At 37.8% G+C, this 27,386-nt stretch overlaps 2 protein-coding genes across 3 annotated transcripts in view; both read left to right on the top strand.

The window, feature by feature from the left end:
* The window catches only part of STMN3 (stathmin 3), a 43,206-nt gene that overhangs the window by 12,926 nt on the left and 2,894 nt on the right, over nt 1-27,386 (top strand). For both annotated transcript variants that reach the window (XM_074288865.1, XM_074288864.1), the window contains 4 exons: nt 8,387-8,482; nt 9,095-9,270; nt 16,969-17,160; nt 18,018-25,663. In XM_074288865.1, the coding sequence (XP_074144966.1) occupies nt 8,401-8,482; nt 9,095-9,270; nt 16,969-17,160; nt 18,018-18,077 (510 nt within the window). In that variant the 5' untranslated portion in view covers nt 8,387-8,400 and the 3' untranslated portion in view covers nt 18,078-25,663. The remainder of the gene's footprint in view (nt 1-8,386; nt 8,483-9,094; nt 9,271-16,968; nt 17,161-18,017; nt 25,664-27,386) is intronic.
* GMEB2 (glucocorticoid modulatory element binding protein 2) overlaps nt 25,497-27,386 on the top strand; it is a 55,640-nt gene continuing 53,750 nt past the window's right edge. Inside the window, exon 1 of the mRNA XM_074288859.1 lies at nt 25,497-25,663. The gene's annotated coding sequence lies outside the window, so the exon portion shown is untranslated. The remainder of the gene's footprint in view (nt 25,664-27,386) is intronic.

Raw genomic sequence — 27,386 nt, 5'->3', positions numbered from 1 at the left:
TAACCCACATCATGGTCACACAGCTATTCTCAGAGACAGGATCTGGACTTGCTTTCTTTATTTCAAGTTGAACATTTTCTGCTATGTCATACTGTGTCTAATGGCAATACAGTGATAATTTGTATTTAAGGTAAAATCATTTATAAATTATGCTCATTTGGTTTTAGCATTATCTTATAATTTTTAGAAATTCATAATGTAGGTTAACAAGTATTAAATTATTCACAATACTCTCTCCACATCCCAGTTATTCTGGACACACAGACTTTTACTGTATTGATATACATGTTTGATTTAGATTGAAAGCTTTAGTTTTAGTTTCCAGCAGAGACAATATTTCACTCAGAAAATAGCTTTTCACAAAGGAAAATTTATGAACACATCATCCAAGGAGGTTCTATGTACTCATGATGGGTACCCACTGGTTTTTGACTTAGGGAATTAGGTTATTTCTCTTAACAAACATATTAAATGCTTACTACATGTGAGATGCTATGTTCATTTTTTGGGAATATTTATTTTGGTATTTCCATGGTTCTGTGATCTTATTTATTTTTTATTAAAGCTTTTTACTTTCAAAACATACATGGATAATTTTTCAACACTGACTCTTGCAAAGTCTTATGTTCCAATTTCCCCCTTCTTCCCCTCACCCCTCCCCCAGATGGCAAGTAATCCAATATATGTTAAATATGATAGAATATATGTTAAATACAATATATGCATATATATTTGTAAAATTATCTTGCTACACAAGGAAAAAAATCAAATAAAAATGAGAAAGAAAATAAAATGCAAGCAAACAATAACAAAAAGAGTGAAAATATTATGTTGTGATTGTGGTATTATTGTTATAGATATTTACTATAGTGGTATAGATTTCAACTCATTCCATGTGATTCTTATCAATTATATCTTCCCATAAATCCTGCACAAGGTATCCACCAAATATCTTGAGGGACCTTTGTCTGAATCTCAACACTGGTTTGAGTAGAATCCTTAAAGTCTTCATTAGTTATCCTTTGTTTCTGCTACATGATGAGTCCACCTATTTTCAGGTTATTATTTATTATCCTTTAATCATTTATCCTGGGCAAGCCTTCAGTGGTAATGACTTGAGTGAAAAAATGTGTAAAATAATCACTGAAACCATGTCCCCTTTGATATACACAGAAGAGAGATCACGAAGAAGAGAAGAGTTTTCCAGGCTCCAAGGAGTCTAGAGAGGGGGGAGGTCCATCCTCCCAGGATAAGACAAGCAACATTATTCAAGGGCAAATCAACTCCCATTGAACTTTTGGGAAGTCATATCCTCATTCAGGAAATTCTAAATTTTCATTCAATTGAGAAATCCTGATCTGATTATCAATTCAAACTGCCCCAGATTTACTCTTTTTTTTCTTTAATTTTACTATGTATTTCTTTTTTTTAATACTTTATTTTTAAAATTAATTTTATAATTATATATTTTTTTGGACAGTACATATGCATGGGTAATTTTTTACATTATCCCTTGTACTCACTTCTATTCTGAATTTTCCCCTCCTTCCCTCCACCCCCTCCCCTAGATGGCAGGCAGTCCCATACCTGTGCAGAACCAAATTTCTTGTTGGATATGAAGAATTGGATTCAGAAGATAAAAATAACCTGGGAAGAAAAACAAAAATGCAACTAGTTTACACTCATTTCCCAGTGTTCTTTCTCTGGGTGTAGCTGATTCTGTCTATCATTGATCAATTGGAACTGAATTAGATCTTCTCTATGTTGAAGATATCCACTTCTTTCAGAATACATCCTCATACAGTATCGTTGTTGAAGTGTATAATGATCTCCTGGTCCAGATTTACTCTTAAAGTGGGTCTTTGCCAGTCATTTTTTGCAAAATATTCCTTCATTAAGAAATAGTGTAATGCCAGAGAAACTGAGGCAAGATAGAGATTAGAAAGTTTTAAATATTTTATTTGGATTTCAAAGAAGGAGCACAAAGAAGGATTGTGCTGGGGGCTGACATCCAAAGCATCCAATAGCCAATGTGAGTTCTCAATGACATATTTATAGCTCTTAGCTCAGGTAGCTAAACAAAGGCAGGGGGATGGAGTCCAAACTCTGATGAGTGGGAATCTCCAGGCATGGACCATCAATCTGGTTCTGGCAGATTGGGGATAGGACCATAAATTCTTACAAACTGGGAGTTAAGTAGGTGTCCAGCTTAGAGCCAGGAAGTTTGGATCTTAGAGATATAGACAATGCCAATTAGATATCTGAAATAGGACATCTGGAGTCTTATCTTCTGGAATGTCAGATCTCCACAGCCCTAATGATCTCAGTTCCAATGGGCAGAAAAGGAGGGTTGCAACCAGGGAAACTGAGGCAGAACAATAAAAGGGAACTGTGGCACAATAGGCCCACTAAAGGGAAAGCCTCTTAGTGTAAAATAAAATCTCTTTTTGCCACAGCCTCTGGGGTTAGCTAATTCTTTCACTAGAAGGGATCTCATTCATTCATTCACACACCTCATCAGGTAATCATGCTATAGCTTACTCAAACTCCACTTTTACTCTCCATTAGCCTTTGATTAACTTTGGAGACTATAGATTTGTTTCATAAAAATTTTATACAGAGAGTAAAGTAGTAATACTATTCCTATTGGTTCTCTCTGTCTACTCAATTTTCCTTATACTATATTTATGTACATGTTGTACAGTTGAATGTAAGCTCTTGGAGGGAAAGGAATGTTTTATACAGTTTTTCTGTATCCTGACCTCAGTACCTAGCACATTACCTTGCATATAGCAGTTGCTGAATGTTTGTTGAATTGAATTGGCTAGTAATCATCAATTTTTTTCCCCCAGAACCCTGTTTTCAGTAATAATATCTATGATTTTTTAAAAGTATTTGGAACCTCCCTCTCAGTTATCTGGAAAAAAACTATCTTGATGTCCTCAAAATAATATAGCTTCATATTCAGTCTTCTTGACCTGTCTGCAAACTTTAACACTGTAGATTACTGTCTCCTCTTGAAAACTCTCTTCTGTAGATTTTTGTTGACTGTTCCTTCGTGGTTTTCCTTCTAGGTGATTGACCACTCATTCTCAGTCTCCTATACTTGATCTTTACCAAACTGTCCTGTACTATCTTATCTTCCCTCTATGTATTATTATACTTGGGGAACTCATTAGCTTCCATAAGTTCAGTGATCATTTCTATCCAGATGATCAAATCTTGCAGAGACTTCTCAAATTCATCATGTCCAAAACAGAACTTATCTGTCTCTCTTGAACTCATTTCTCTTCCCATATTCCATGCTATTGTTGAGGGAACCACTATATTATTGACTCTTCAGTTTCATGCACCCACATATACAATGTTACAAAATCTTGTTATTTCTCTTTCCAACATCTCTTATAAATATCCCCTTCTTTCTACTTAAATATCCATTACACTAATTCTAGTCCTCTTAACCTCTCACCTGTACTATTTCAATGACCTAATTAGTTTCAGTTCTCTAATTCTCCTTCATTTTAATCCATTTTATACTCAACTATCAAAGCAATTTAAATTTTTTTTTTCAGTAAATAAAATGAGAGATACTCTCCCCTGCATTGAGAAAGCAAGGAAAAAAAAAGTTACAAACATGGATATTTGAACAAAATAAATTCTTGTATCAGCCATATCCAAAAAAGGCATATCTCAATCTTCCTCTGAGTCCATCTAAATCACTAATAAATTAGAGGAATGCAAAATTAAACCACTTTGAGATTTATCTTCCATGTACCTCAAATCCCTTAGATTGTCAAAGTTTACCAAAAAAATGACATATTTGGAGCAGTGAACTCATATAGCCACTCTGGAAAGCAAAATGAAACTGCTGAAAACAGTATTAAACTATGCTTAATTACCCTTTGACCTAGCAACTGCTACTAGGTCAGAACCCACCAAAAGTTCAGGGGGAAAAAGAAAGGATCATATGTGCAAAGGTTTTTGTAGCAGCTATTTTTTGTAGTAGCAGTAAACTGGAAATTTAGGGGATACCCATCAATTGGGGAATAACTGAACAAGTTATGGTATATGAATGTGATGGAATATACTATTGTGCTATAAGAAATCATGAGATGATTTCAGAAAAAACCTGAGAAGAGCTGTATAAACTTCTGAAGAGTAAAATGTGACTGAATGTGGATCATCCTATTTTAACCTTTTTTTCCTTCAGTTTTTTTCCTCTTGTGAATTTTTCCTTTTTGTTCTGATTTTTCTTCCCCAACATCAACTCACGAAAATATATTAAAAATGAATACACACACACACACACACACACAAACACACACACACAATATAAAACCTAAAAAAAAGACCTGGTTTCCCTTCTCCTCTTACCCTACCAGTTCCCTGCAAGTGCAACTGTGATGCACTTTTAAGTTCAATGTACATTATTAACATTTTCTCCATCATTTTCTATTCAATTTTTGAGTAGAAAAAAAAATCATCATTTGATTTAGACCAATCAAAACAATAAATCAAGTCCATGTAAATTTGCTGATTTCTCACACTGAAAATTTAAAAATTAGCTCTTCGGAGTCAATTTAAGCACTACAAAGCTGGTTCCTGTTACTATTTTAGTTTAATTATTACTTATTTAATTATTATTAATAATATTTTACTAAAGAAGTATCTGGCATTCAAGTTGCTCCACTTGGCAAGGAAATCAAATGTTTGGTGAGTGGATTTTTAAGATCTTGAACTCTCCTCATTGTGGAGATTGATTCAGATTTGCCAGATGTCGTTAGGAAATAGTGATAGTCTAATTTGTTGTCTTGCTCTTTTACTCATTTCTCATTTATAAATTTTAACAACTTGTTCCAATAGGTCAGGATGGCATTGCCTTAGTTTTATGCTATATATTCTCATTTTTATTCTAACTTGATATTGATTTTGTTTTGATCTAACATGGAGGTTGTCTGATACTGATAGCTGATTCAGAAATGGCTCTCATATTGGCAATCAATTTTTTTCTGTCAAACTATAATCAATTTCATTTTTTTGCAATGTAATTTGGTATTTACCATGTCCATTGTTTCCCAAATTTCTCCTTGATAAGGTTATTCATGATACTTTGGTGTAAGATTTCTGTAAAATCTACAAGTTATTGGTCTCTCATTTCTTATTTCCGAATCATATTTCCCAAATTATTTTGACCCTATTGCTTCTCTGATCATCATTACATCCATATAAATATTAAGGTATACAATGATTTAATTTGAACTTCTGTAGATACTAAATTTTTTGTATAATTCATCTGTTGCCTCATCCCCTGAAACTGATGTTGGCATGTAAATTATAATTTTTACTTCCCTCTATTTGGTTTTCTATCCTACTCCCTACATAGGTTATTCTAAACATTCTTTTTTCTCTTCAAATCTGCCTCATTTTCTATGCCGTGCCTAAGCTTCTCAACTAAGGATATTGCCCCACACTTTACTGAGAAAATAGTGAGTTCCCTATGAACCTCCTTTTCTTTTTTTTTTTTTTAAACACCTCAACCCCCCTTGATATTATCCCATCATCACCTTTTTATCTTTTTTTTTTTTTTTTTTTCTTTTGTGAGGCACTTGGAATTAGATGACTTGCCCAGGGTCAGCCTGTGTTGAATATCTAAGGCTACATTTGAACTTAGGTCCTCCTTGGCTGTCCACTGCTATCCACTGCACTATCTTGCTGTCTCTTCCCCTCCACTCTCCATTTTAAAATAGTGATAAGGTAGTCCTTGACCTTGCCAAAGCCAACTCCCTTTATATATGCCTTTGATTTTTTACCCTCCTATTTTCTCCAGCATATTGTGCCTACAATCATATCCTTCTTCATCTTTAATCACTAATTAAATGCTCCATCCTTATGGCCTATAACACACTCAAAAACTTCCCCATACTTAAAACACAAAACTTCACTAGAGTACCGTTTCTTACTTTAGAATCATTTTAATTTCCTCCAATTATACAGCCAAACTCCTGGAAAAAGCTGTCTTCTCTATTTCTGATATATAAGCATTTGAAGGCAGGGACTATTTTACTTGTTTCTTCATATCTCAGCACATAGCACAGTATCTGACTATGTATACTGATTGGTTAATGGTGTTATTTTTTCCAAATGTTTATCATGAACATTTTGTCTTGTATTAAAGTTATTTGTACACATCTTATCCTTTTTTTCTTTTCTTTTTCTTTTTACTAAATTGTAATCTTCTCAAGCCAAGAATAACATCTCATCTCCTTAGACCAAGCAATGACTAGAAGAGTAGCTTGCTTAAAAATAGATTCTTATAGGTTACAATTACTTAACAGTTATAGAAATGAGACACATCAGAATCAAGTATCCAAAGTCTCCTCTAGATCCTTTTTCATGGAAGGAAGTTAATCTCCCAGTTGTTTGTGTAGTGCTGGGATAGTTCCTACCCTTGGATAAGCTATTCATAGATTTTTATTCCCGTGTAATATCAATAATTAAATAATTTTTTAAAAAAGTCTGTGTATTTAAAAAGTGGTCAGGATCAAAGTGCCTGTGTTAGCATGCTGGATTAAGCAAGCTTTATACTTTTTTTGGGGAGGGTGGGATGGATAATATGGGTAGTGATGCCAGGGTCCATGAGATCCTTTGAAAGAGATCTCCAATTAATAAATGTAGTTACTGATGAGGTACAAATGATGAGGCTGTGAGAATTGGGATGGGGAATCCCCTCTGGTTGGTGCAGGTCCAATGCGAAAGAATTCACAAATCCAAAAAGTCTATATGGGAAAAGAGAATTTTATTGTTCACTAAGAAGTCAGCCTGTTAGGAAAACAGACTTTTTAGTGGCAAAGGTCCTGTCTGGGAAATAACAAGGGTTAACACTGAGAAGAGGATATCTTCACAGTAGGCAAGAGTCCTGCCAGGCAGGTTTGGCAAGAAGAGAGCTTCCTTGGCAAAGCATAATCCTGTTTTGGATTTCTACAAAGACTTGAAGTTCAGAGTTGTCTTTTATTAACAGTCTGAGGCTGGGGCTTCAATCAATGTTCCCAACCTAGATTTCCAGTTGAAAAGAGAGTATTTATCTTGGAGTTTTGAGCCACTCAACAGGAATAAAATCACTTAACAGGGAGTCTGGGAACTCCTTGAAGGGGATCTGGGCCACCCCCAAAAGATCTCAGTTTCAATGGAGGGTGATTTAAGATCTCCGATTAATGAAGCCACTTAACTTGGGAAGGGCTTGTCTGGGAAAGGTATGCTTTTCCTAGGGGAGAGTCTAAGACCCTGAGTCACTCTTCTTTTACAGATTAAAGAGGAATAATTTCAGGAGTCACTCCCATCATTACCAAATCCCAGCAACTATCATTGGCCACATCCACATACATTAATCTATTCCATTTTCCATGCCACTTCTATACTTTCTGATTTCTGATATCCAGTTGTCCAATGTCCAATTCCAGATGAATTTATAAATACTCTCCTGAGCTCAGTACTATAATGATGATATTCTACTATGCATTCAGTTAAGTAGTTCAGCAGTTTGTCTCTCCTAGAAGTTGTAACAACTGATGTCTAGAATTTCTATCTTATGTTAGTAGTAATTACTCAAAATGAAACCCTCTTAGAAATCACTTTTTTCTTTTTTCTTTTTAAACACCTTGTCCAGTTCCCTCTAAACTACTGAACTGTGAGGCATCTGCTTGGTTCTGTACTGACTGGTTTAGTATATTGGATATAGGAGCTAAAGGTTTTTACATCTGTCCTTTTAGTTATGAACTTTCACATTTGGAATGGAATTTACATTTATTAACAGTGGACTATGTAGCAGGCACTTGCTAAATGCTTTACAATTATCATCTCATTTGATCCTTAAAATAAACCTGTGAGGTAGGTGCTATTATGATCACTTTGCTAGCTGAAGAAAGTGTGACAAGAGTTTAAGTGATTTGTATAGGGTTGTTCAATGTTCATTGACATTATGTCATTGATTCTCTTTGGGGACAAAGAACAAACACTAGTTGTGTCTGACTCTTTGTGATCCCATTTGGGGATTTCTTTATAAAAACACTTTCATAGTTTGTCATTTCCTTTTCCAGCTCATTTTACAAATAAGGAAATTGAGGAAAATAGGGATAAGTTATTTGCCCATGATCACACATCTAGGAAGTGTCTGAGGCCATATTTGAACGTGAGTCTTCCTGACTCCAGGTCCAGTGCTCTATGTGCTGTTGTATATGAATGTATATATGTATTCTTGTGTGCATGCACATGTGCAATATGCACATGAGAGAAAGAGAGAGGCAGAGAAACAGTCTTGAATGTTAATTTTTATGGGAGACCAGAGATAGTTTTTTTTATTCTTATTTCATCCTAATTTTTGTTTTTACAGCATACAAGGAAAAAATGAAGGAGCTGTCTGTGCTTTCACTGATCTGCTCCTGCTTCTATACCCAGCCCCATCCAAACACCATTTATCAATATGGAGGTAAGTGTCCAATCCACTACCATTTCAGCTAGCAAGATCCTACTGCTATAAGTCTCTGGTTTTACGAAAAGTATCTCAGTTCATGCCACAGAGCCTCAAAGTTAGGAGAATGGCTGCCAGCTTACAAAGGCTGCCTTGGCTTGTAAAAGTGACTGGGGAACACCAACACTCCTTTACGTAATCATGAACAAAGTGGGATAACTTTATTTTTGGTATGTCCTTTAATATTTGCTATATGACTAAACAGAAGAGAGAAGTAAAAACTCAGAAAAGCTTGCTTTCCCCTCCTCCTGCCTTTGTATTTGCTTCTTGACCTTCATTCATAAGCCTGGCTAAAATGCTTGGCACAGAGGGTGAGTGAGAAGCTTTGAATCAGACAGAAAAGGAGGCTACTTAGGAAAAAAATTAAAGGGTATATCAGGGAAGATGCTAACTTAAAATCCAGGCAGAAGTTGAGGCATGTCTCTTTCCTCCAACATAGTATCTGTCTTAAAACTTGAATGTACCCTAATAGAAGAGCTTCTAAGGATTCTTCTAAGTCTCTCATTTTTGCCCAGTTTTTTCTAAGGTAGTGAGCATGATAAATGCATCAAACCTGTCTTCTTCTCATAGACATGGAAGTAAAGCAACTGGACAAGAGAGCATCTGGCCAGAGCTTTGAGGTGATTTTAAAGTCACCTTCAGATCTGTCCCCAGAAAGTCCTATACTTTCTTCCCCACCCAAGAAGAAGGACATTTCTCTGGAGGAACTGCAGAAAAGGCTGGAGGCTGCTGAGGAGAGAAGGAAGGTAAAGAATTATTTTCTGCTATCTATTTACAAATCCTAATTATGGTGACTAGGACCTTAGTTTTTCCTGCTCTAGTCCTATCAATATGTAAATGAAGATTGGCAACTTTATTCTCTTAAGAATTTTGCTTGTGAAAATGTTCAGCAGGGCTGGTGGCTAAATTACACAGGGCTTTTCCTTCCTACAGACCTTTTTGTAAAATGCAGGGGGTTTTCTGTACTTCCTTCTACTCTTTTCTACCAAGACTACTGGATTAAAAGAAAGGACATTGGGATATTTAGCATCCTGGATCCTTTTCCTAAGGTATTGGAACTGGCAGTTTTACACTAATGCAGGAAAGCATCTCCAATCCCATGGAAATCACACTATTCTGGAGATCTTGCATGAAAAATATCAACATCATTGGATCTCAGAATGTGAGTGACAGAGTTATTTATCAAGTGACTCCAGAACCATGCTGGCGCAAGCTTGAATAGGCTCTTGAAATCTGTTAAATTTTCTGTGAGACATTTACACCACTAAAATCAGCAAACACAGATCCATCATCAGTGTTTGATTTGATTTTTGCTGATTGTCTGGACTAGAGAAAATGACTGAGAATGTTAATAATGCAGATTAAATTTAAAAGTACATCTTGCCTATAATCCCTCCTATACTCAAGCTAGTTGTTAAACATTTGCTAACACATTCTTGATATTGGCTAAAGCAGCTGCTAACAGCAGGGTTTCTTAACCTGGGGTTCACAGAGCCTCAAATGTTCTGTGGATAGATTTTTGGGGAGGTCTGTGAACCTGGATGGTAAAAAATTTATCTTCATTTTTTAACTTCTAAATGAAATTTAGCATTTCCTTTAATTATGAATGCAGTCAATAACATGTAAGAATACATAGACTTCAGCAGACTGTGAAAGGGGTCTGTGACACAAAAAGGTTAAAAAACTTCTGCTATGAGGGCTTGCCTTGCATTGTGCCTGCAACATAGTACTTAATATCTGCTTACTCACTGCAGCTAATATTATTAGAAGGGAGATCTTCATTGTTGGTGGAATTGTGAATACATCCAGCCATTCTGGAGAACAGTTTGGAATTATGCTCAAAAAGTTATCAAACTGTGCATACCCTTTGATCCAGCAGTGTTACTACTGGGCTTATATCCCAAAGAGATTTTAAACAAAGAAAAGGGACCTATATATGCAAGAATGTTTGTGGCAGCCCTCTTTGTAGTGGCCAGAAACTGGAAACTGAGTGGATGCCCATCAGTTGGAGATGGTTGAATAAGTAATGATGTGTGAATGTTACGGAATATTATTGTTCTGTAAGAAATGAACAGCAGGATGATTTCAGAAAGGCCTGGAGAGACTTACATGAACTGATGCTAAGTGAAATGAGCAGGACCAGGAGATCATTATATACTTCAACAACAAAAATATGAGGATCAATTCTGATGGACGTGGCCCTCTTTAACAGTGAGATGAACCAAATCAGTTCCATTTGTTCAATAATGAATAGAACCAGTTACACCCAGTGAAAGAATTCTGGGAAATAAGTGTGAACCACTACATAGCATTCCTAATCCCTCTATTTTTGTCCACCTGCATTTTTGATTTCCTTCACAGGTTAATTGTACATTTTTCAAAGTCCGATTCTTCTTGTGCAGCAAAATAACAAAATGGACATGTATACATATATTGTATTTAACATATACTTTAGCATATTTAAACATGTATTGGTCTACCTACCATCTCGGGGAGGGGGTGGGAGGGGAAAAATTGTCAATGCTGAAAAATTATCCATGCATGTATCTTGTAAATAAAAAGCTATCATAATTTTTTTAAAAAGGGGAGGTATCTCTTCTGTATCCTAAAGTCCTGTTCTAACACTGGGCTATTGGGAGTACTAATCAGGAGTGCCTAGTTGATAAAATGGACAATTACTCTCTGAGTCCTTTGGAAAACACTTTAAAAAGATAATTTTTTAAAAAGTTGTTTTCTTTAAGGCTTTTCTAGTTTCAAGTTATGGATAATGAGGCGCCTGATAATCCAGCATGAGGGCCTTTTTCCCCTTCTATTGCTTCCCTTTGGAGACTTTTTCTGTATCTTTGTAGAATTAATTGGCATCTCAGGATACAGTAGGTCCCAAAGGAATTAATATTATTCAGAAAATTTTGTTGCCAAATTCCCTGCCTCATTGGCTCTCCTTGGATCCCTAAAATGCTGTCTTATTCCCTTTTCTTGCCCATGTGGCCCAAGCCTCCCCATTATTTTGGATTTCTAAACAGGATCTAGTCTTCCTATTTTTCTTGGAGGTGGTCATCTTTTTTTGTCTTTAATTTCTTCATTTGAAAATTGTGAATATACTTTCATCATTTATCATTTGGAAAATGGCAAGCTGTACTTCATCTGGTCTGTTCTAGTTGCTAGTAGTATTCAAAATTCATTCAAATTTTTGCTTCTAAAAAATCTTGTAGTCCCTTGATGGAGATAAGGAAAATATATAATATAGCATAATAAAGCAAACATTCAGATATCTAAATAAAATGCTGTGAGATAGTAAATGATTTACACTTAGTTCTTCTGTTTCAGTTATAGCCAACTCTGTGTGACCCCATTTGGGATTTTCTTGGTAAAGACACTGGAGTACCTTACTATTTCCTGTTCCAGCTTATTTTACAGATAAGGAAACTGAGGCAAATAGGGTTACACATAATCAGTATTAGCAAATGAATTGGACTTATAATTACTAAGGAGGAGAATAAGAATTTACATAGTTCCTATTATGTTAAAGGTACTGTGCTAAGTACTTTTTTTTTTTTTTTAATAAATATTTCATTTAATTCTTACTAAACTAGTGCTGTTAATCTTATTTTACAGATGAGAAAATTGAGATGGACAGAGGTTAAGTATCTTGTCCAGACTGTAATAATTGTACAACTAATAAGTGTCTGAGGTCCAACTTGAACTCAGGTCTTTCTGACTTTAGGCTCAGTACCTCTTGGCTTCCCTTCTAATGGGGGGAATCATTGTTCTTTGCCCTTCATTCTAGAAAGAGGACCATGACATCAGGAAAATGATGCCATGACTTGCAAATTGATTGGATTTAAAAGAGGGAAAGTTGAGCAAGGTCATCTGCCTGAGCCATCTGGATCCAGTGGCAAGATACAGATCAAGAGGACTAGAAATGAACCTGGATAAATTGAATGGGGAATGGAGGGGAGGAGATCAGTGAAGATTTCTTTTTCTTTTCTTTTTTTTAATATTTTAAATTTTATTTTATTTTTATTAATTTTATAATTATAACCTTTTTTTGGACAGTACATATGCATGGGTAATTTTTTACAACATTATGCCTTGCACTCACTTCTGTTCTGAATTTCCCCCTCCTTTCCTCCACCCTCTCCCCTAGATGGCAGGCAGTCCCATACATGTTAAATATGTTATAGTATATCCTAGATACAATATCTGTGTGCAGAACAGAATTTCTTGTTGCACAGAAAGAATTGGATTCAGAAGGTAAAAATAACCTGGGACGAAAAACAAAAATGCAACCAGTTTACACTCATTTCCCAGTGTTTTTTCTCGGGAATAGTTGATTCTGTCCATCATTGATCAATTGGAACTGAATTAGATCTTCTCTTTGTTGAAGAAATCCACTTCCATCAGAATACATCCTCATACAGTATCATTGTTGAAGTGTATAATGATCTCCTGGTTCTGCTCATTTCACTCAGCATCAGTTCATGTAAGTCTCCTTAAGCCTCTCTGTATTCATCCTGCTGGTCATTTCTTACAGAACAATAATATTCCATAACATTCATATACCATAATTTACCCAACCATTCTCCAATTGATGGGCATCCATTCATTTTCCAGTTTCTAGCCACTACAAAAAGGGCTGCCACAAACATTTTGGCACATACAGGTCCCTTTCCCTTCTTTAGTATTTCCTTGGGATATAAGCCCAGTAGTAGCACTGCTGGGTCAAAGGGTATGCACAGTTTGATAACTTTTTGGGCATAATTCCAGATTGCTCTCCAGAATGGTTGGATTCTTTCACAACTCCACCAACAATGCATCAATATCCCAGTTTTCCTACATCCCCTCCAACATTCATCATTATTTTTTCCTGTCATCTTAGATCAGTGAAGATTTTAAGGAAAAATGACACTCAATTTTGACTTTAAAAGGAAAAAGATTTATAGCAGGCATAATATGTAAGAGGTATGATGTTGCACTGGCATGGGTTAGACAGACTCAAGACTCTTAACCTCTGATTTTTAGCTGTGTAACACTTACTAGAGGTATGTACACAGGCAAATCACAACTTCTTTGAGGCTCCATTCCCTTGTCCGTAAAGTTAGATGAAAGAAGACTTGCACTACCCACTCTTCCAAGATTATTGTGATAAAAATGTGAAGTATAAATCTTCAAGTGCTATAGAAAATGTGAACAATAATATTTGGAGATTTGGAAACTGCAGTTATAGAGGGCAGTATCTACAAAAGCACATGTGGGAAAAAGCAGAATGACACAGGATTGCTGTGAAGAGTCCAAAAGAAGTATGAAACATAGGCCCTCCGTTAACACTTACAATGTCTTATACATCCTTCGGTTAACTAGCAATACACTGCACACAGCTGTTTCTCCAGTGATTTTCAATGACACAAGGAATATATGTTTTAACGCTTAACAGCTAGTCACATATCTATCCAATAGCTCCAATTGGTCCCTTTAACAGTGTTTTAATGAATACTGTACTTTCTCATTAGATAAGGAAAGCCTAAATATATGACATTAATGTAAAACGTACATGTTATTCAATATATAAATATGCCATATATTTATAAAGAATAAGTATGACTTTGTTGTTGTTCAGTCATTTTTCAGTTGTATCTTACCCTTCATGACCTTTTCTTGGCAAAGATACTGGCATGGTTTGCCATTTCCTTCTCCATCTCATTTGACAGATGAGGAAATTGAAGCAAACAGAGCTAAGTGACTTGCTCAGGGTCACACAGCTAGTAAATGTCTGAGGCCAGATTTTAACTCAAGAAGATGAATTTCTGAAACTAGCCTTTGTAGCACCTAGCTGCCCATAAATATGATTTACTACTACCAAAATATAAATGCTGCTGCTGTTGTTGCTATTACTAGCTTACAAAATACCTTTCCCTACAGCAAAATTTAATTCAAGTAATTGCAAAATGATGCTTATTATACTTCTCTATAAAGCTCAATGAAGGGTAGGCTAGAGTAACTCAAAAAACTTCTTGGAAGTGGGACTTGAAAGATTTAGATGTCTTTTTCATCCATTTTTGTTGGTGATTTCCTATGCAGGAAAAGCTGTTGGTAAAGTACTTTAGCCATTAAACTATTATTGCTGAGAAGAATGATTAGAATGTTATAGGAGATAAAGTTGGACCTTTCCCATCTATTTAATTCTTCATGTTGTTATTCTATTATCATATAAGTTATCCAGAAAGTGTTGGTGCAGTATTAAGCTCCTAAAGCTTAAAGGATAATTAAATTTTAAACTTTTTAAGCTTAAAACTTCACTAAGATATAGGGGATAACTATAAAATTTATAATCTCATTCCTCCTACCTCACAGCTCTTTCAGTTCAATAAACATTAAGTACTTATTTTATGCTAATAATGCCCAGAAGTTTTGTAGTGTTTTATGTTTGCAAAGCTCCTCATATACACTATCTCATTTGATCTTCACAACAATAAGGTAAGACTGATGTGGTTTAGGAGAGCACCAAAGGTTGAGATTGGTATAGCATCAAATGTTGGGGTTCTGACCTGTAAAGAATTCTCTATGTCAAAAGATAGGTTTATTCAGAAGAGGTTAAAGAGAAAATGGAGAGATTCAAAAGACGCCAGAAGTGATAAATATGGAATAAGAGTTATAAGAGCACATAGTTATCAAGGAAAGAAGTTTTTAACAATTAATGATAGAAAAGACAAGTTCTTTAGTGAAATCACAATTTACCAGGGGAAAGGGAACACCCCATGAGGCTGGATTATGGATTTAGGTAGCAGGTGAAATAGGTGCTGATGGTAATAAAGATTACAAAATAATATAGTTCCAGGCAGTCATGCCCTTAAATTAGGGTAGGAAGGAGGAATGTAGGACAATACAACATTCACAGATAATTATAATGTAAGTGGTATGTGAAGGAGGCAAAAGAAAGAAAATTTGTGGAAAGTAAGAATACTCTTAGCTATTGTCATTTTTCAATTAATCAACAAACTTTTACAATGTGTTAAGCACTGTACTAAACATTAGGGATACTATAATGCTGGAGAAACTGAGGCAAGATAAAGATTAGAGAGTTTTAATATTTTATTTGAGATTTTCTGGGACCAAAAGATCCATTGTGGTCCTAGGGCTGATGTTTTAAAGCATTCAGCATTAACCTGGAATGTGAGATTCCAATGATTTTTCTATGTGGTTCCAAGATCAGGGAGATAAAGGCAAGGGATAGAGTCTGAGAATTGGTAAACAGCAGGAATTTCCAGTCAGGGACCATCAATTCGGTTCTGACAGGTTCAGGGTAAGACCATAAATTCTGATACACTGGGAGTAAAGGGGGTAGTCAGTTAGAGACAGAAAGAAATAGAGGATGCCAATTAGATATCTGAGATAGGACATCTGGAGTTTTATCTTTTGGAATGCCAGAGTGACCAGATCTCTACAGTCCTAATTATCTAATGAACAGAAAATGAGGGTTGCTTGCAGGGGAATTGAGGCAGAACAATAAAAAGAAACTGGCACAGCAATACAAAGAAAAAAGTGTCCTCAAAAAGCTCCATTCTAACAGATTAGACAACATGCAGATATTTAGGTATATACAGGATACATAAAAAGGTAGATAGACTGTTACAGAAACAAACATGCTAGGCATAGCCTTCAGCTGATGTAAATACAGAGAATGCTTGGTTATGTGTGAGGAACATCAAATATGATTAGCTTATAAAGTTTTTGGATGAGATTGGAGAGCTAGGAAGGGGCCAGTTTATGAAGAGCTTTAATATTTGATTCTAGATGTAACAGAGACACTGGAATTAGAGAGGTAGCATGGCAACATCTGTGCTTTTGGAAAATCACTTTGGCAGCCTGGTGGAAAATGAATTGAAATAAGCAGAGATTGGGCAGGGAGATTGGTTAGGAGGATATGGCAGTTGAACAAGTCAGAGACAATAAGAACCAGAACTATCTTAATTTTCATCTCTGTGCTCTTAGTGCCTGTGTTGGGTCTTGCACACAAAATGAAAGGTGTAATAAATGTTTGTTGAATTGAATTGAAAGGTGTGATGTTTTAGAACTATTAAAGTTTATTCTGCAGGGGTCTGACATTAAAGTAGCAGTTGTGGGGAAGATTAGTTTTTGTGAAATGGGGACAACCTTCTAATCACATGATTGTGAGCTAAGAGGTTTGTGGGAATAGCTTTAGCACCATAAGTCTGTTGTTGAAAAAGTGGCAAATTATTTGCCCTGTTTCTGTTGAATGTTGTTTAGTGTCCTACATTGTTTAAAGAGTATATCTTTGATCCTTCCTGTTGGGTATCTTGTCAAGGAAAGACCACTCTATGATTATTTAGTTAGGTAAGCAAAGATTTTTTATGTTGGGGAAAGGAAAGAAGAGGGACTTCTGAAATGGATCACTGGTTTTCACTTGGAGCCCTTTAATTTGCCAGACTCAAGAGGCACAGGTACTCAAGCAGCTGGCAGAGAAGCGGGAACATGAGAGAGAGGTTCTACACAAGGCTCTGGAGGAAAACAACAACTTCAGCCGTTTGGCAGAAGAAAAACTCAACTATAAGATGGAACTCAGCAAGGAGATTCGAGAGGCTCATCTGGCTGCCTTGAGGGAGCGACTTAGGGAGAAGGTGAGTCTTATTGCTTCTTTCACATCTCATTCCCTTTCTCTCTCATTAGGACTAAGAATCCTTATGGAAGAATTTCATCTTTCTTTTGGCAGATTGGAATGACTAATTTTATCTACTCTACCCTAAAAATCCCCATAAAATGAATTCAATGAAAATCAATGGAAAAATGCAGTTTCCATATTAATTAGTGACCCTTAGTACCGAATTTGATGGGTTGGAACTATCATAAGCATCCCTAATAAAGAGGGTTTTCTCCACCCTAGTTACTTCCAATATAAATAACCTGATTGTATGTTATGTGCACAGAGAGGATAAGAGGAAGAGTAGATGCCCTGAACTCTAGTCATTTTGTCCTCAGGTAATCTTTCTACTCAGAAGCTTTCTCAAATATTTGGCACTGGTCTTTGTACCTCCCCCCCCGCCCCCCACAACCAGGGCTCAATACAGCAGTTCTTTCTTTTATAGTTGACACTTCTATGACCAAAGTTCTGTTATTGATATTGATTTGGCCTAATAGCACATTAGTTCTTTTTGGTTGCCACATCACAATGCTCAGTTACACTAGAATGTCAGGAAGATTGGAGAGGGATAATTTATGTTACTCTAAAGCCTAAGAGCCTATTAGGCTAGCCTAATGCCATTAATCCAAGTTCTTCCCATTAATCTGGTCTCTGCTACCCTTCTTCTGAATAGGAGTCTAAACTGGAGATTGAAGAATCTGAACCTAGGTATAAGAGATGTCCATGTATAAAGGAAGGAGGAAAATGACAATTGGAGGGAAAGCAAGAATGTCCAGAAAATTAACGTCTCTAGGTGATCTTTTCTTCCTCTGCTTAACTCTTGCTGTGTCTTTGCAGGAACTTCATGCAGCTGAAGTCCGCAGGAACAAGGAGCAGCGGGAGGAGATCTCTGGTTAATGGGCTTTTCTATGTGCTTACCACCTGGTTCCTGATATAAAACAACAAAAAAATTTTTGTCTAGATGCAACTTTGTTTCTTTACTTACCCTTCCCTTTCTCTTCTGCCTACTCTTGTGCTAACTTCCCTAATTTATGCTTCTCTCTTAGAATCCTTATCTGTCCAGTCCTTGTGGAGGACCTTGCTGGCCTTGGAGAACTCTAAACAGAGTAGCCACTAGTTCATATAAATATAATCAATCACATTAATCACCCGATAATTCCATCTACTTGATTCCCGGAATCTTTCTTAAACTAATGTAAAAGATGGAGACATTAATAAATTCAACCAACAGTGCATGGACATGTGGATTTCTTATCCAAAGTTTGTTCATGGTACTTTTTTTTTTTTTTTTTTTCATTTAAGGGAATTTATTCTGAGCCGGCTTTCAGTGTCAAGGGAATGGGGAGTCAAAAGTAATCATTTTTCACTGATGGTAAACCAGGGGAGGAAGAACAATGAATGTATCCAGTTATCTTCAGGATTAGAGAAGAAAGGAAATTGAATGGGAGAGTTAAAATTATGTTTCTTTTTGGGTTACTGTTTCTAGCACTGATGAGGCCTGAGGTTCCAAAAGATAAACCTGGGGACAACAGTTAGTGATCTTGCTCAGACGGTTTATGTCATAGCTTTATTCCCAGAAAATAAGTATAAGGAGTTGAATATATGGATACCAAATATTAACTCAGCTGTTTTTTCATTATTAATAATAATATCAGTGCTTAGAGAGGAGATGAGACTGAAGATCTACATTCTATGGAGTTGGGAAGCCTGAGGCTATGACAGTTCCAATCAGGAACATGGACATGCTATTACCTAGAGCAGAAATTTTCAAAAAACATTAGGATGAGTATTATAATCTAGTCTAAAGCATTAAAAATCCAAAACTTTGCATAAGGGATATCAACTTGCCAGACATTCTGTGAAGAAGTATTTAGTACTAACAGAGTTGAGTTCATTAGAAGCTCTGCTTTATCCATGTATAAAAAATATGTAAAGTTCATAGTTTATTTTTTTCAAAGGACTCAAAAACTGGAAGAGAAAGAATAGGTAGACTCACTTTTGCTGCATAGAGGTGGAAGACCAGGTTTTCTTTACCAGTGTGTTCATATCCTCTGATGTGAATGATTTGGCATGTCTACTTGTTCTATGAAAGCAACAGCCTAGGTAGACACAAATTCCAAATCCAGACTACAAATGGGAAGAGTTGAATTCAAAGTAAAAGGCAACTGCTAGGTTATGACCTAGACCTTTTCATCTTTTTTAAATAGCCAAACTGTAGTTTCTTTGGTGGCCATTAGCAGATTTGTAACTTTGAGCTTAGCAGCTCATCTGTAATTTATTGAGAATTGCCTTATACTTCCCGTGGAACACAGCTTGTCCATCATAAGATTGAACTCAGAACTTCCAGACTCTAAGGCTGTTCCTCTATCTGCTAGGACCTACCATTTTATGCTTGGAGGACAATGAAGATTTTAATTCTTTTCTTTATCATATTTTTAAAACTTGTGAAAAGACTGTTGCTTTTAACTTTTAACAACCTTTAAATTTTTTAATTTACTTCTTTATGGCAGTCCGGGAGCATAATTAAGATAATCAGTTGAGGATTCTTTCATAGGATATAGGTAGCAGCAAATGGCTATATCATAAGCTCATGATCTATCCCTGTGAGTTAGAGTTGGCTGAGATCTTAGAGGTCTAATGTCCTCATTTTAAAGATAAGGAAACTGAGGTCCACAGATAACTTGTTCAAGGTCACAAGGCAGTAGTATAAAGTTAGTAGATTCAATTATCTGGTGATTTAAGTGTTGGGAGAGGATAAAAAGGGCTGAAATCCTTAGCTGAATCTCACCCAAACATTTGCTTATCATATTTTCCATTTTATTAATGGGAAAAATAAAAATCCCAAACCTCTCTGGCAGTTCCAGTGGGGTCTAACTTTTTAGTTTATGAGAGAGCAGTCAATATCAAATTACTATGCTGACTATCTTGTATTGCAATTTCTTTTTCTTAAAATGTTGGGACCATCTTTCAGCCTTATCTGGAAACTCAGAAAAAAATTTTCTTTTCATAAATTTGCTCAATCTTAGTAAGGAAAACTGGAATAATTTCTTTTGCCTCCTCAATCACATCCATGGTAAAAGCCAAAGCAGGTAGAGGATCCAAGTTATCTTACCTTGGCCAACATATTGTTTTTACACAAAGTTGTTACTCTAGTCCTCACATAAAAGTTTAACAAGTGTCTAAGTCCTTTTGGCTAACTGTATCTGGTGCCAATTTGCTCCCCACTCTCTATGTAAAAAGAAGTTACTTTTAATTTCCATTATGCTGGGAGCAATGTTGAGGAAGTGAAATTGCTACTTTGTGTTCATTCACTTCCCATTTCAAAATGTGATGATTTAAATCTGCAGGTAAGGATCCTACTCTTTCTACATCAAAGACAGAGTCCCCATAGCTGAATAAGTTTAGCATTATTTCTCCTAAATTGCAGAAGACTCTTTGATAAGACTGCCCCCAGAGGAAGCTGGAGGCCATGATAAGGATTTGGCAATTGCTAAAAGCTTAAGTTGCTTAGGGCAAGGAAAAAGATGAAACTGAAGGTTGAATTTCTTAATAGTCATCAGTTTCTAGCAGGTAGCAATTCTTGTAGCAGAAACTTACTATATTTCAAATTCATCTTATTCATATGATAAGGTAAATTTTAAAAGTTAAGAATTACTTAAATCAAATTAATAGTAATAATAAAATCTCTGTGTGTGCTAGAGTATAATGGTTGAAATGGTCCAAATGTTGGGGTCCTATATCTGTGGGATATAGGAAACTGTCTGTAATTTATCAACTTTGTCCTGCTCTGTGATTGTTTGCTTGAGACATAATTTTAAACTAAAACTTGTAAATACTTTTTATTAGTGATAATCCTAAGAAATATTGTACTCATGAGTTTGAATATAATACAGGAAAACCATTTCCCCTTTTGACCAGAGGAGAGGGGTATTGGTTAGGAAATAAGACAGCCTTGGGGTATAGAAGCTACTCTTAAAGGGGTAAAAAGAACCTTCTGAGTAAGTTTGGATTTAAAGCTAAGAATATTTGTCAGTGCCTCCTACTCAGAGGATTTAGCCTAACTACCAATCTCCTGGGAGTAACCTATGATAATCTCATGAATTTTCCTTGGCAGTCCTGTTAAAGACTAAGGCCCATGTAATTTAGAGGAAAATGAAATGGTTAAAATAGAACAATCAAGACCGATTCTCCATGTTTCTATGAATAGAAGACTTCATATTTCTTATCTTAATCCTTGGATGCTACACAGCATTCTTCCACCACCTCATCATTTGGCTGAGAGGATATGATCCCTAACAGGGAAGTTCAATGCAATTCCCCAAGGACTCTTTTTTTTTTTTTTTTTTTTTGGTTGGTGGCTTTGCCTATTGCTTTGCTCTCTTGCTAACTTGCTCTTATAGTTCATGCCAGTTATTTATTTGGTTAGCTTCTGTCAGGTCTGGGCAGTTTAGGACAGGACTCCTATCTCTTCATCTTATTCCTTACTCTCTCATCCCTTCCAACTTCATTAAGAAACAGCAAGTCTTAAAAAAAAAAATTATGAACATTTCTTCTTTTTGCACTGAACTCCTGATATTGCCTAGATTATAATAAAGAGGCAGATAATATTCCTTGGCCATGGAGAACTTAGTAGAAATTGTTAATTATCTTTAGTGCTGGAAATTATTTCTGACTTCTCAAGCACAAGTGTGTTACTACTAGCTACATAAGATCAACATTGATGGGGGCTATACCTTCAGTCATATCTGCAAGTCATTTTTGAGCTTACCCAGATTCTGAATCCCCATCCTTAGAGAAGGCAAAATGCCTATTTCCTATATATGACTAGAAAACCTTAACCAACCCCTCTTCCACTTGCTCAATGGGTATTCTTTAAAGCTGGGAAGAGAAGTCTTAAATTGTATGACACAAATAGCAATTCCCCATGAGTAGGTAGAAAATAAAACTGCTTCATTTGGCTATTTCCTATCACTGCTTTCCATGGCTTTATGATAGGAAAATAAGAAGGGAGATTTAAAAAAAACAAAAAAACAAAAAAACCAACTATCATTGGAAACCCTGGATAAGTAAAATTGTCAGAAAAGAGGCTGGGATTTGGTAAAATGGGTTAAGGAGAAAAAAAAAAATGCCAATCCAATACCATCTTCTCAGTGCAGAGTTGTCAGATGAGATTAGCTATTCTGGGGAGGGAGGGAGGGAATGTTGAATATGTGTGGGTGTGAGTTGACACAGATCTGTGATTTTAGGACATTTGCAGTTTATAGCCCATTTTCTCCTTAAATTTTTAGTTATTTCCCCCCAACCCCACCTGTCAAATCAGGGTAGTCCTGTTATAATCACACCATATAAAAGTTGTAGTCATGGGGTAGGAGGGGAGTTGGTTTTGTTGTAAACAATTTTTGTGGTAGAAATATAAATAGAAATACTGATTGCTGTCAGTGTAAGTAGTTGTTTACAAATTAATACACACTTCATACAAAGACTATAAGATTCCATTTAAAAACCGAAATTTTAATGTTTCATTTGGATTGGTCATTGGGCCAAAGTAATTTCTAACAATGATCTTATAATTCACTTTTGTCTGCTGTACTCTTAGCATTTTATCGTTCCTGCAAACATACATCTGTAATGTGTATGCATCCACTACGAAGTACAGAGATGTATGTCTATGTAATATGTATTCACTGACACTTTTATCCCCACATGGTCAGGGAAAGGCTGGTTATGGTGCTATAGTGATTTAGTTCCTAACCATGCTAGGGGATAAAGTTATATTTTACGACTAATATTGTATTTGTTAGGTGTCCTTTATGGAACAAAAAGGAAGTGCTGGCTACTATTAAGGCCTTTAATCACTAAACTGGTAGACTGTATGCTTTATTTAACTTAATCCAGTTCCTTTTTAAAAAGGCCAGACCATGACAAAAATCAAAACCAAAAATAGGTATTCAGTACAGCTCTAAATGGATCGAGTTTGGGCTGTAATATCACTGACCCTATATAGGATCCATTCTTCACAAAACTGTGTACAGCTTTCAAATACATAGAACAAGAAGCCTGTGATGGATTTCCTACCAATCTGACATCATCTAGTTCCTTTAGTGCATTTCATTGTCAACTTAAGGTTGTTGTTGTGCAAAAGAAGTGATGATAAAATAAAGTTGGTATTAAACTAAATTTTGGAATGAGATTTTATTACAGTAAAATGCTGGAAGATATCAACCACCCAATGCATTTACTAGTTTTAAAACAAATGGCTGGAAACACAAACATACCTTAGCCTACATATTTTTGAGTGAGCTATAAAATCCATTAAGGTTCTTTTCTTGGGCTTTAAAAACAGCTTTTATTGACATATTTTGCTTTTACATCACATATATTTCCATTCTCTTCTTCATTCCCCCTCTCAGAACTACTACTACAAGAACAAGAGGAAAAAGTAGTTTAGCAAAAGTAACCAAAGTAACAAAAAAGCCTGACATTCTAAGTAGTGTTCCACGTGTAGCCCTCAATCTCTGAGGAAAAAGTTGTTACATACACTCATGGTATACACATTGTTTTGCTTCATTTTATATCAGTTTATATATGCCTTACCCCTCCTTCTCTATATTCATCATATTCATCTTTTTAACCTAACAGTAATATTTTGTTACATATTATTTTCCTTTGGCTTTACAAACCAAATGAATACAAATGCATTGCAAAGATATAAAAACAAGCTTATTTTTTATTATATTTTGTAAAGTGATTTATTTCAAAGGACAGACGTTCCTTCTACAAGTGACATCTCAGAAAATAATTTCACTAAGCTTCCTTTATAAGACAAGATATGCATAAATACCCCTAACAAACTTCATGTTACTTTGGACTAAGTAATCTTTTGGAAATAATAATTAAGCACATCAAAGTTTACAATCCTTTCCTCACAATCTGATGAGATGGGTATAATCTTATCAGCTCTACCAACTTCACAAACTAGGGCTCAAAAAAATTAAGAGAACTGTCCAGAGTGGAGACAACTGGATCCACGGTATTCTGACTCTCGATCAATTTCATTTCTACCATCCATTCAATCTCTCTGGCTTACATAAATACTTTTGTCTTTTTTAAAAATACAAAACAAAAAACCCCAAACAAAATAAAAAAACTAAGGACTAAGGTGCACTATTGCATCAAGGCCACATTAAGGTCGAATTCCTAAACGTCCCAACTTTTTTTACTTTAGCACCCCCAAACAATTTAATAAGGAATTACTCCCCCGACTTTGTATACTTCTCTGTGACAGCTACGAAAAAAATCCTAAAATTTTAATGTTAAAAGGACTGAGGATCACATATGTCACCTTTCTAAGAATAAGACATTACGATATAATTGACACAAAGGTGGAACACCTTGTGGTTACCAACACGTAGAGGAAACAAGTTTCTCAAGTGCCCAAAATATTTTGCTACTCATTTTGGCATAAACATTGGGCGTTTATTTCTTGGCAAACAACGAGAAGATTCAGTATTTTCGGGAGTGATTCTTCCGTTTCAAGTGCTTACATATGCAGCCACTCAAAAGTTTTTTCTCATCGGGACTGAAAACATTAACACCCATACATGCTACCAGAACGGAATAATGAAAAAAAAAAATACACCCATTGGGAATCAAGAAAGGAGCAAATACTGACTTCTGACACACATTTTCTAACTAGGTCTGATTGTTCGGAGCAGGGTCAGCTGTAGGAAAAACTGAGGAATTTGCACGATACTTTCTGGGCCTTGAGAAATTCGGACTGTCCCTCTTCAGTTCTGCTGGAATTTCTTCCAAAGTAAAAATGCAATTTCGAATGTATTATCAAAATACAGTATTCCTGTCTCCAATTTCCTACAAAGTGAAAGGGCTAACTTGTTTTATGACGCCCATTTTACAGGTGGGGAAACAGAAGCTCTCACAGTTGAATTTGGGGATGGGTACTTTCTAGATATTTCCACCACCCTCCCTAGATTAGAGATATCTTCCTGTTTTTCTCCCTAGTTTCACTTCGCGGCCCACCCACGATCAGCTTCCCTTAAAAAAGGACGCTACCAGAGAAGACGCCCTGACCTCTCCACCCAGCTTGAAGCCCGAGTCGGCTAACGCGGTTGCTCGCTGCAGCATGGATCCAGTCTCTTGCGCGCAAGCGCATAAGGGCCCGCCCAGGACTTATTTCACAGTTCCCAATCAGCCCTGCTCCCGCCTCCCTACGGAGGCTTTTCAAACCACAGGAGCACCAAAAAAGTCACCCCCTCCCCCTTCCGCACCCCTCCTGCGTGCGCGCTCCTCGCCTCCTGCGTCACCCGGGAGGCGCGCGCCCGAGCTGCCGCCGCCGCCGCCGCCGAATATCCAACAAGGAGCGAGCCCAGTGGCCGCCGTCCTCGCCAGCGGAGTCGCCGCCGCCGTCCCCTTCCCTGCCCCCGTCGTTGGGCGTTTGAGCAAGACTGGTTTCGGTTCTCCCCGAGGTAAGCAGCAGCCACAGCGGGGTCTTCCCGGCCCAATCCCTTCCTCTCACCTCCCTCTCACCCCCCCGCGGCGAGGCCTCTCCGGCTCCCCTCACGCACCCGTCCGTCCAGTCAGGGGTCCCTGCGGAGCGTCAGGACGTTACGGCAGGAGGGGGGGGAGAGGAGGAGGAGGCGACGGCGACGGCGACGGCGGCGGCAACGGCCGCAACGGCCGCCGGCGGCAGTGACTACAGCGTAAATACGGCGCGAGACGAAGCCGGCAGCCGCGTGCGTCAGGCCATTCCCACGCCCTCCCCCTCGCCTCGCGCCTCTGCCCCCACGGAGAAGGGGGAGGGAAGTGGGAGGGGGGAAGGGAGGATAGAAGTGGGGGAAGGGAGGATAGAGGTGGGGGAAGGGAGATAAGGGACTGGGACGTGCCGCAAAAGGCGACCTGGGTAGGGGGAGGTTAATGATGTCTCCACCAACCGCCCCCGCATCTTCCAACATCAGCTTTCCGGGGAGAGCGGATGGGGCGTGCATGCCCGCCAGCTCCTCTCCGTCCCGGCGAGTGCAGTTTCCCTTAGCCTCCTCCCTCGTCCCGCTCGCTCGTTTCCTCCTCCGGAGCAGCTCCTCCCCCAGTTGCATGCAGCATGCAGGCCTCCCCTCCATAGCCGCATACCCCATGAATAGCTCTCCGATGCGCCCTTTTGGTTCCATTACATGCCTAGAGCTGGCTCCCCGCCCCCCGCCACCGCGCGGCTTCCCTGCTGTTGCGTGTACCGTGTCCAGGTTGGTCCGAAGCCCTCCCCGCCCCAGGTGGTGCTGCCTGCAAAATCTCTCTTCCCCCCCCCCGCCCCCGCCCCCACTGGAAGCCCCCCGAGCTGGGTTTGCCGACTCCGCCCGGATGCCCAGCCCGGCGCTTCCCAAGCTGGCCAGCCTGGGTGGCTGGGAGGAGAAGGCGGTGGCGGCAGAAGAAAGGAGGGGGGCCCCCGCGCCGCGTTGGACGGGCTGGGCGTTGTGCCCTTCTCTGCTACGCCGTGGGGAGGCAGTGTTTCCGCCCTCGCCGCTCGGGCTCGGGGCTGCTCGCCGCCCGCGCCGGGGGCCCCGCCCCTCCCTGCTCAGGCCTGCTGGCCTCTGCTCAGCCCCGGACTCCCCTGGCGCTGCTGGGGGACTGCTAGGTCACAGGCTCCAAACACTGCTGACACTAACCCTACTCCGCCCCGCACGGCCCTGAGCTTGTCTCCCTCTGAGCTCCTTGTTTACTAAGGAAGTCCTCTTCATACCTACCCTCCCCCCTTCCCTCATACTCTGGCAAAACACTGCACTCCTTGTAGAACAGCATCATGCCGAGTCCTATAAGGAGAATCTACTCTTTTATTTTGGTCACTAGTGATACAGAATCAATATTAAAACAGCTAGTGAACATAAACAATAATAGAAGAATCTTAATGTGCTAGAACTTCTATGAACACAGTTGATACAAAATTATTTGACAGGGATGTCATTGGCATTGTATAGTATCATACAACCAATGATGCATAGTACTGTTGTCTATACACTTAAGGTCCAGATCTGAGTTTATCTGGAGATAATCCTTTACGTAAACAGATTCTTGTTGTGGGTAAACAGGGAAGGGGAAAGTTCTTGTATAATAAATATGGCCGTTTCTAGGCCTTTTTTTCCTCCAAAAAAAAAAAAAAAAAAAGCAAATTGCAATAATATTCTTGGGTATTCTGGTCTGTGT

The sequence above is a fragment of the Sminthopsis crassicaudata genome, chromosome 2, assembly GCF_048593235.1.
Source record: "Sminthopsis crassicaudata isolate SCR6 chromosome 2, ASM4859323v1, whole genome shotgun sequence".
NCBI classification, from domain to species: domain Eukaryota; kingdom Metazoa; phylum Chordata; class Mammalia; order Dasyuromorphia; family Dasyuridae; genus Sminthopsis; species Sminthopsis crassicaudata.
Note: the sequence above shows the minus strand (reverse complement) of the source record. Positions and strands in the feature narration are given on the sequence as shown.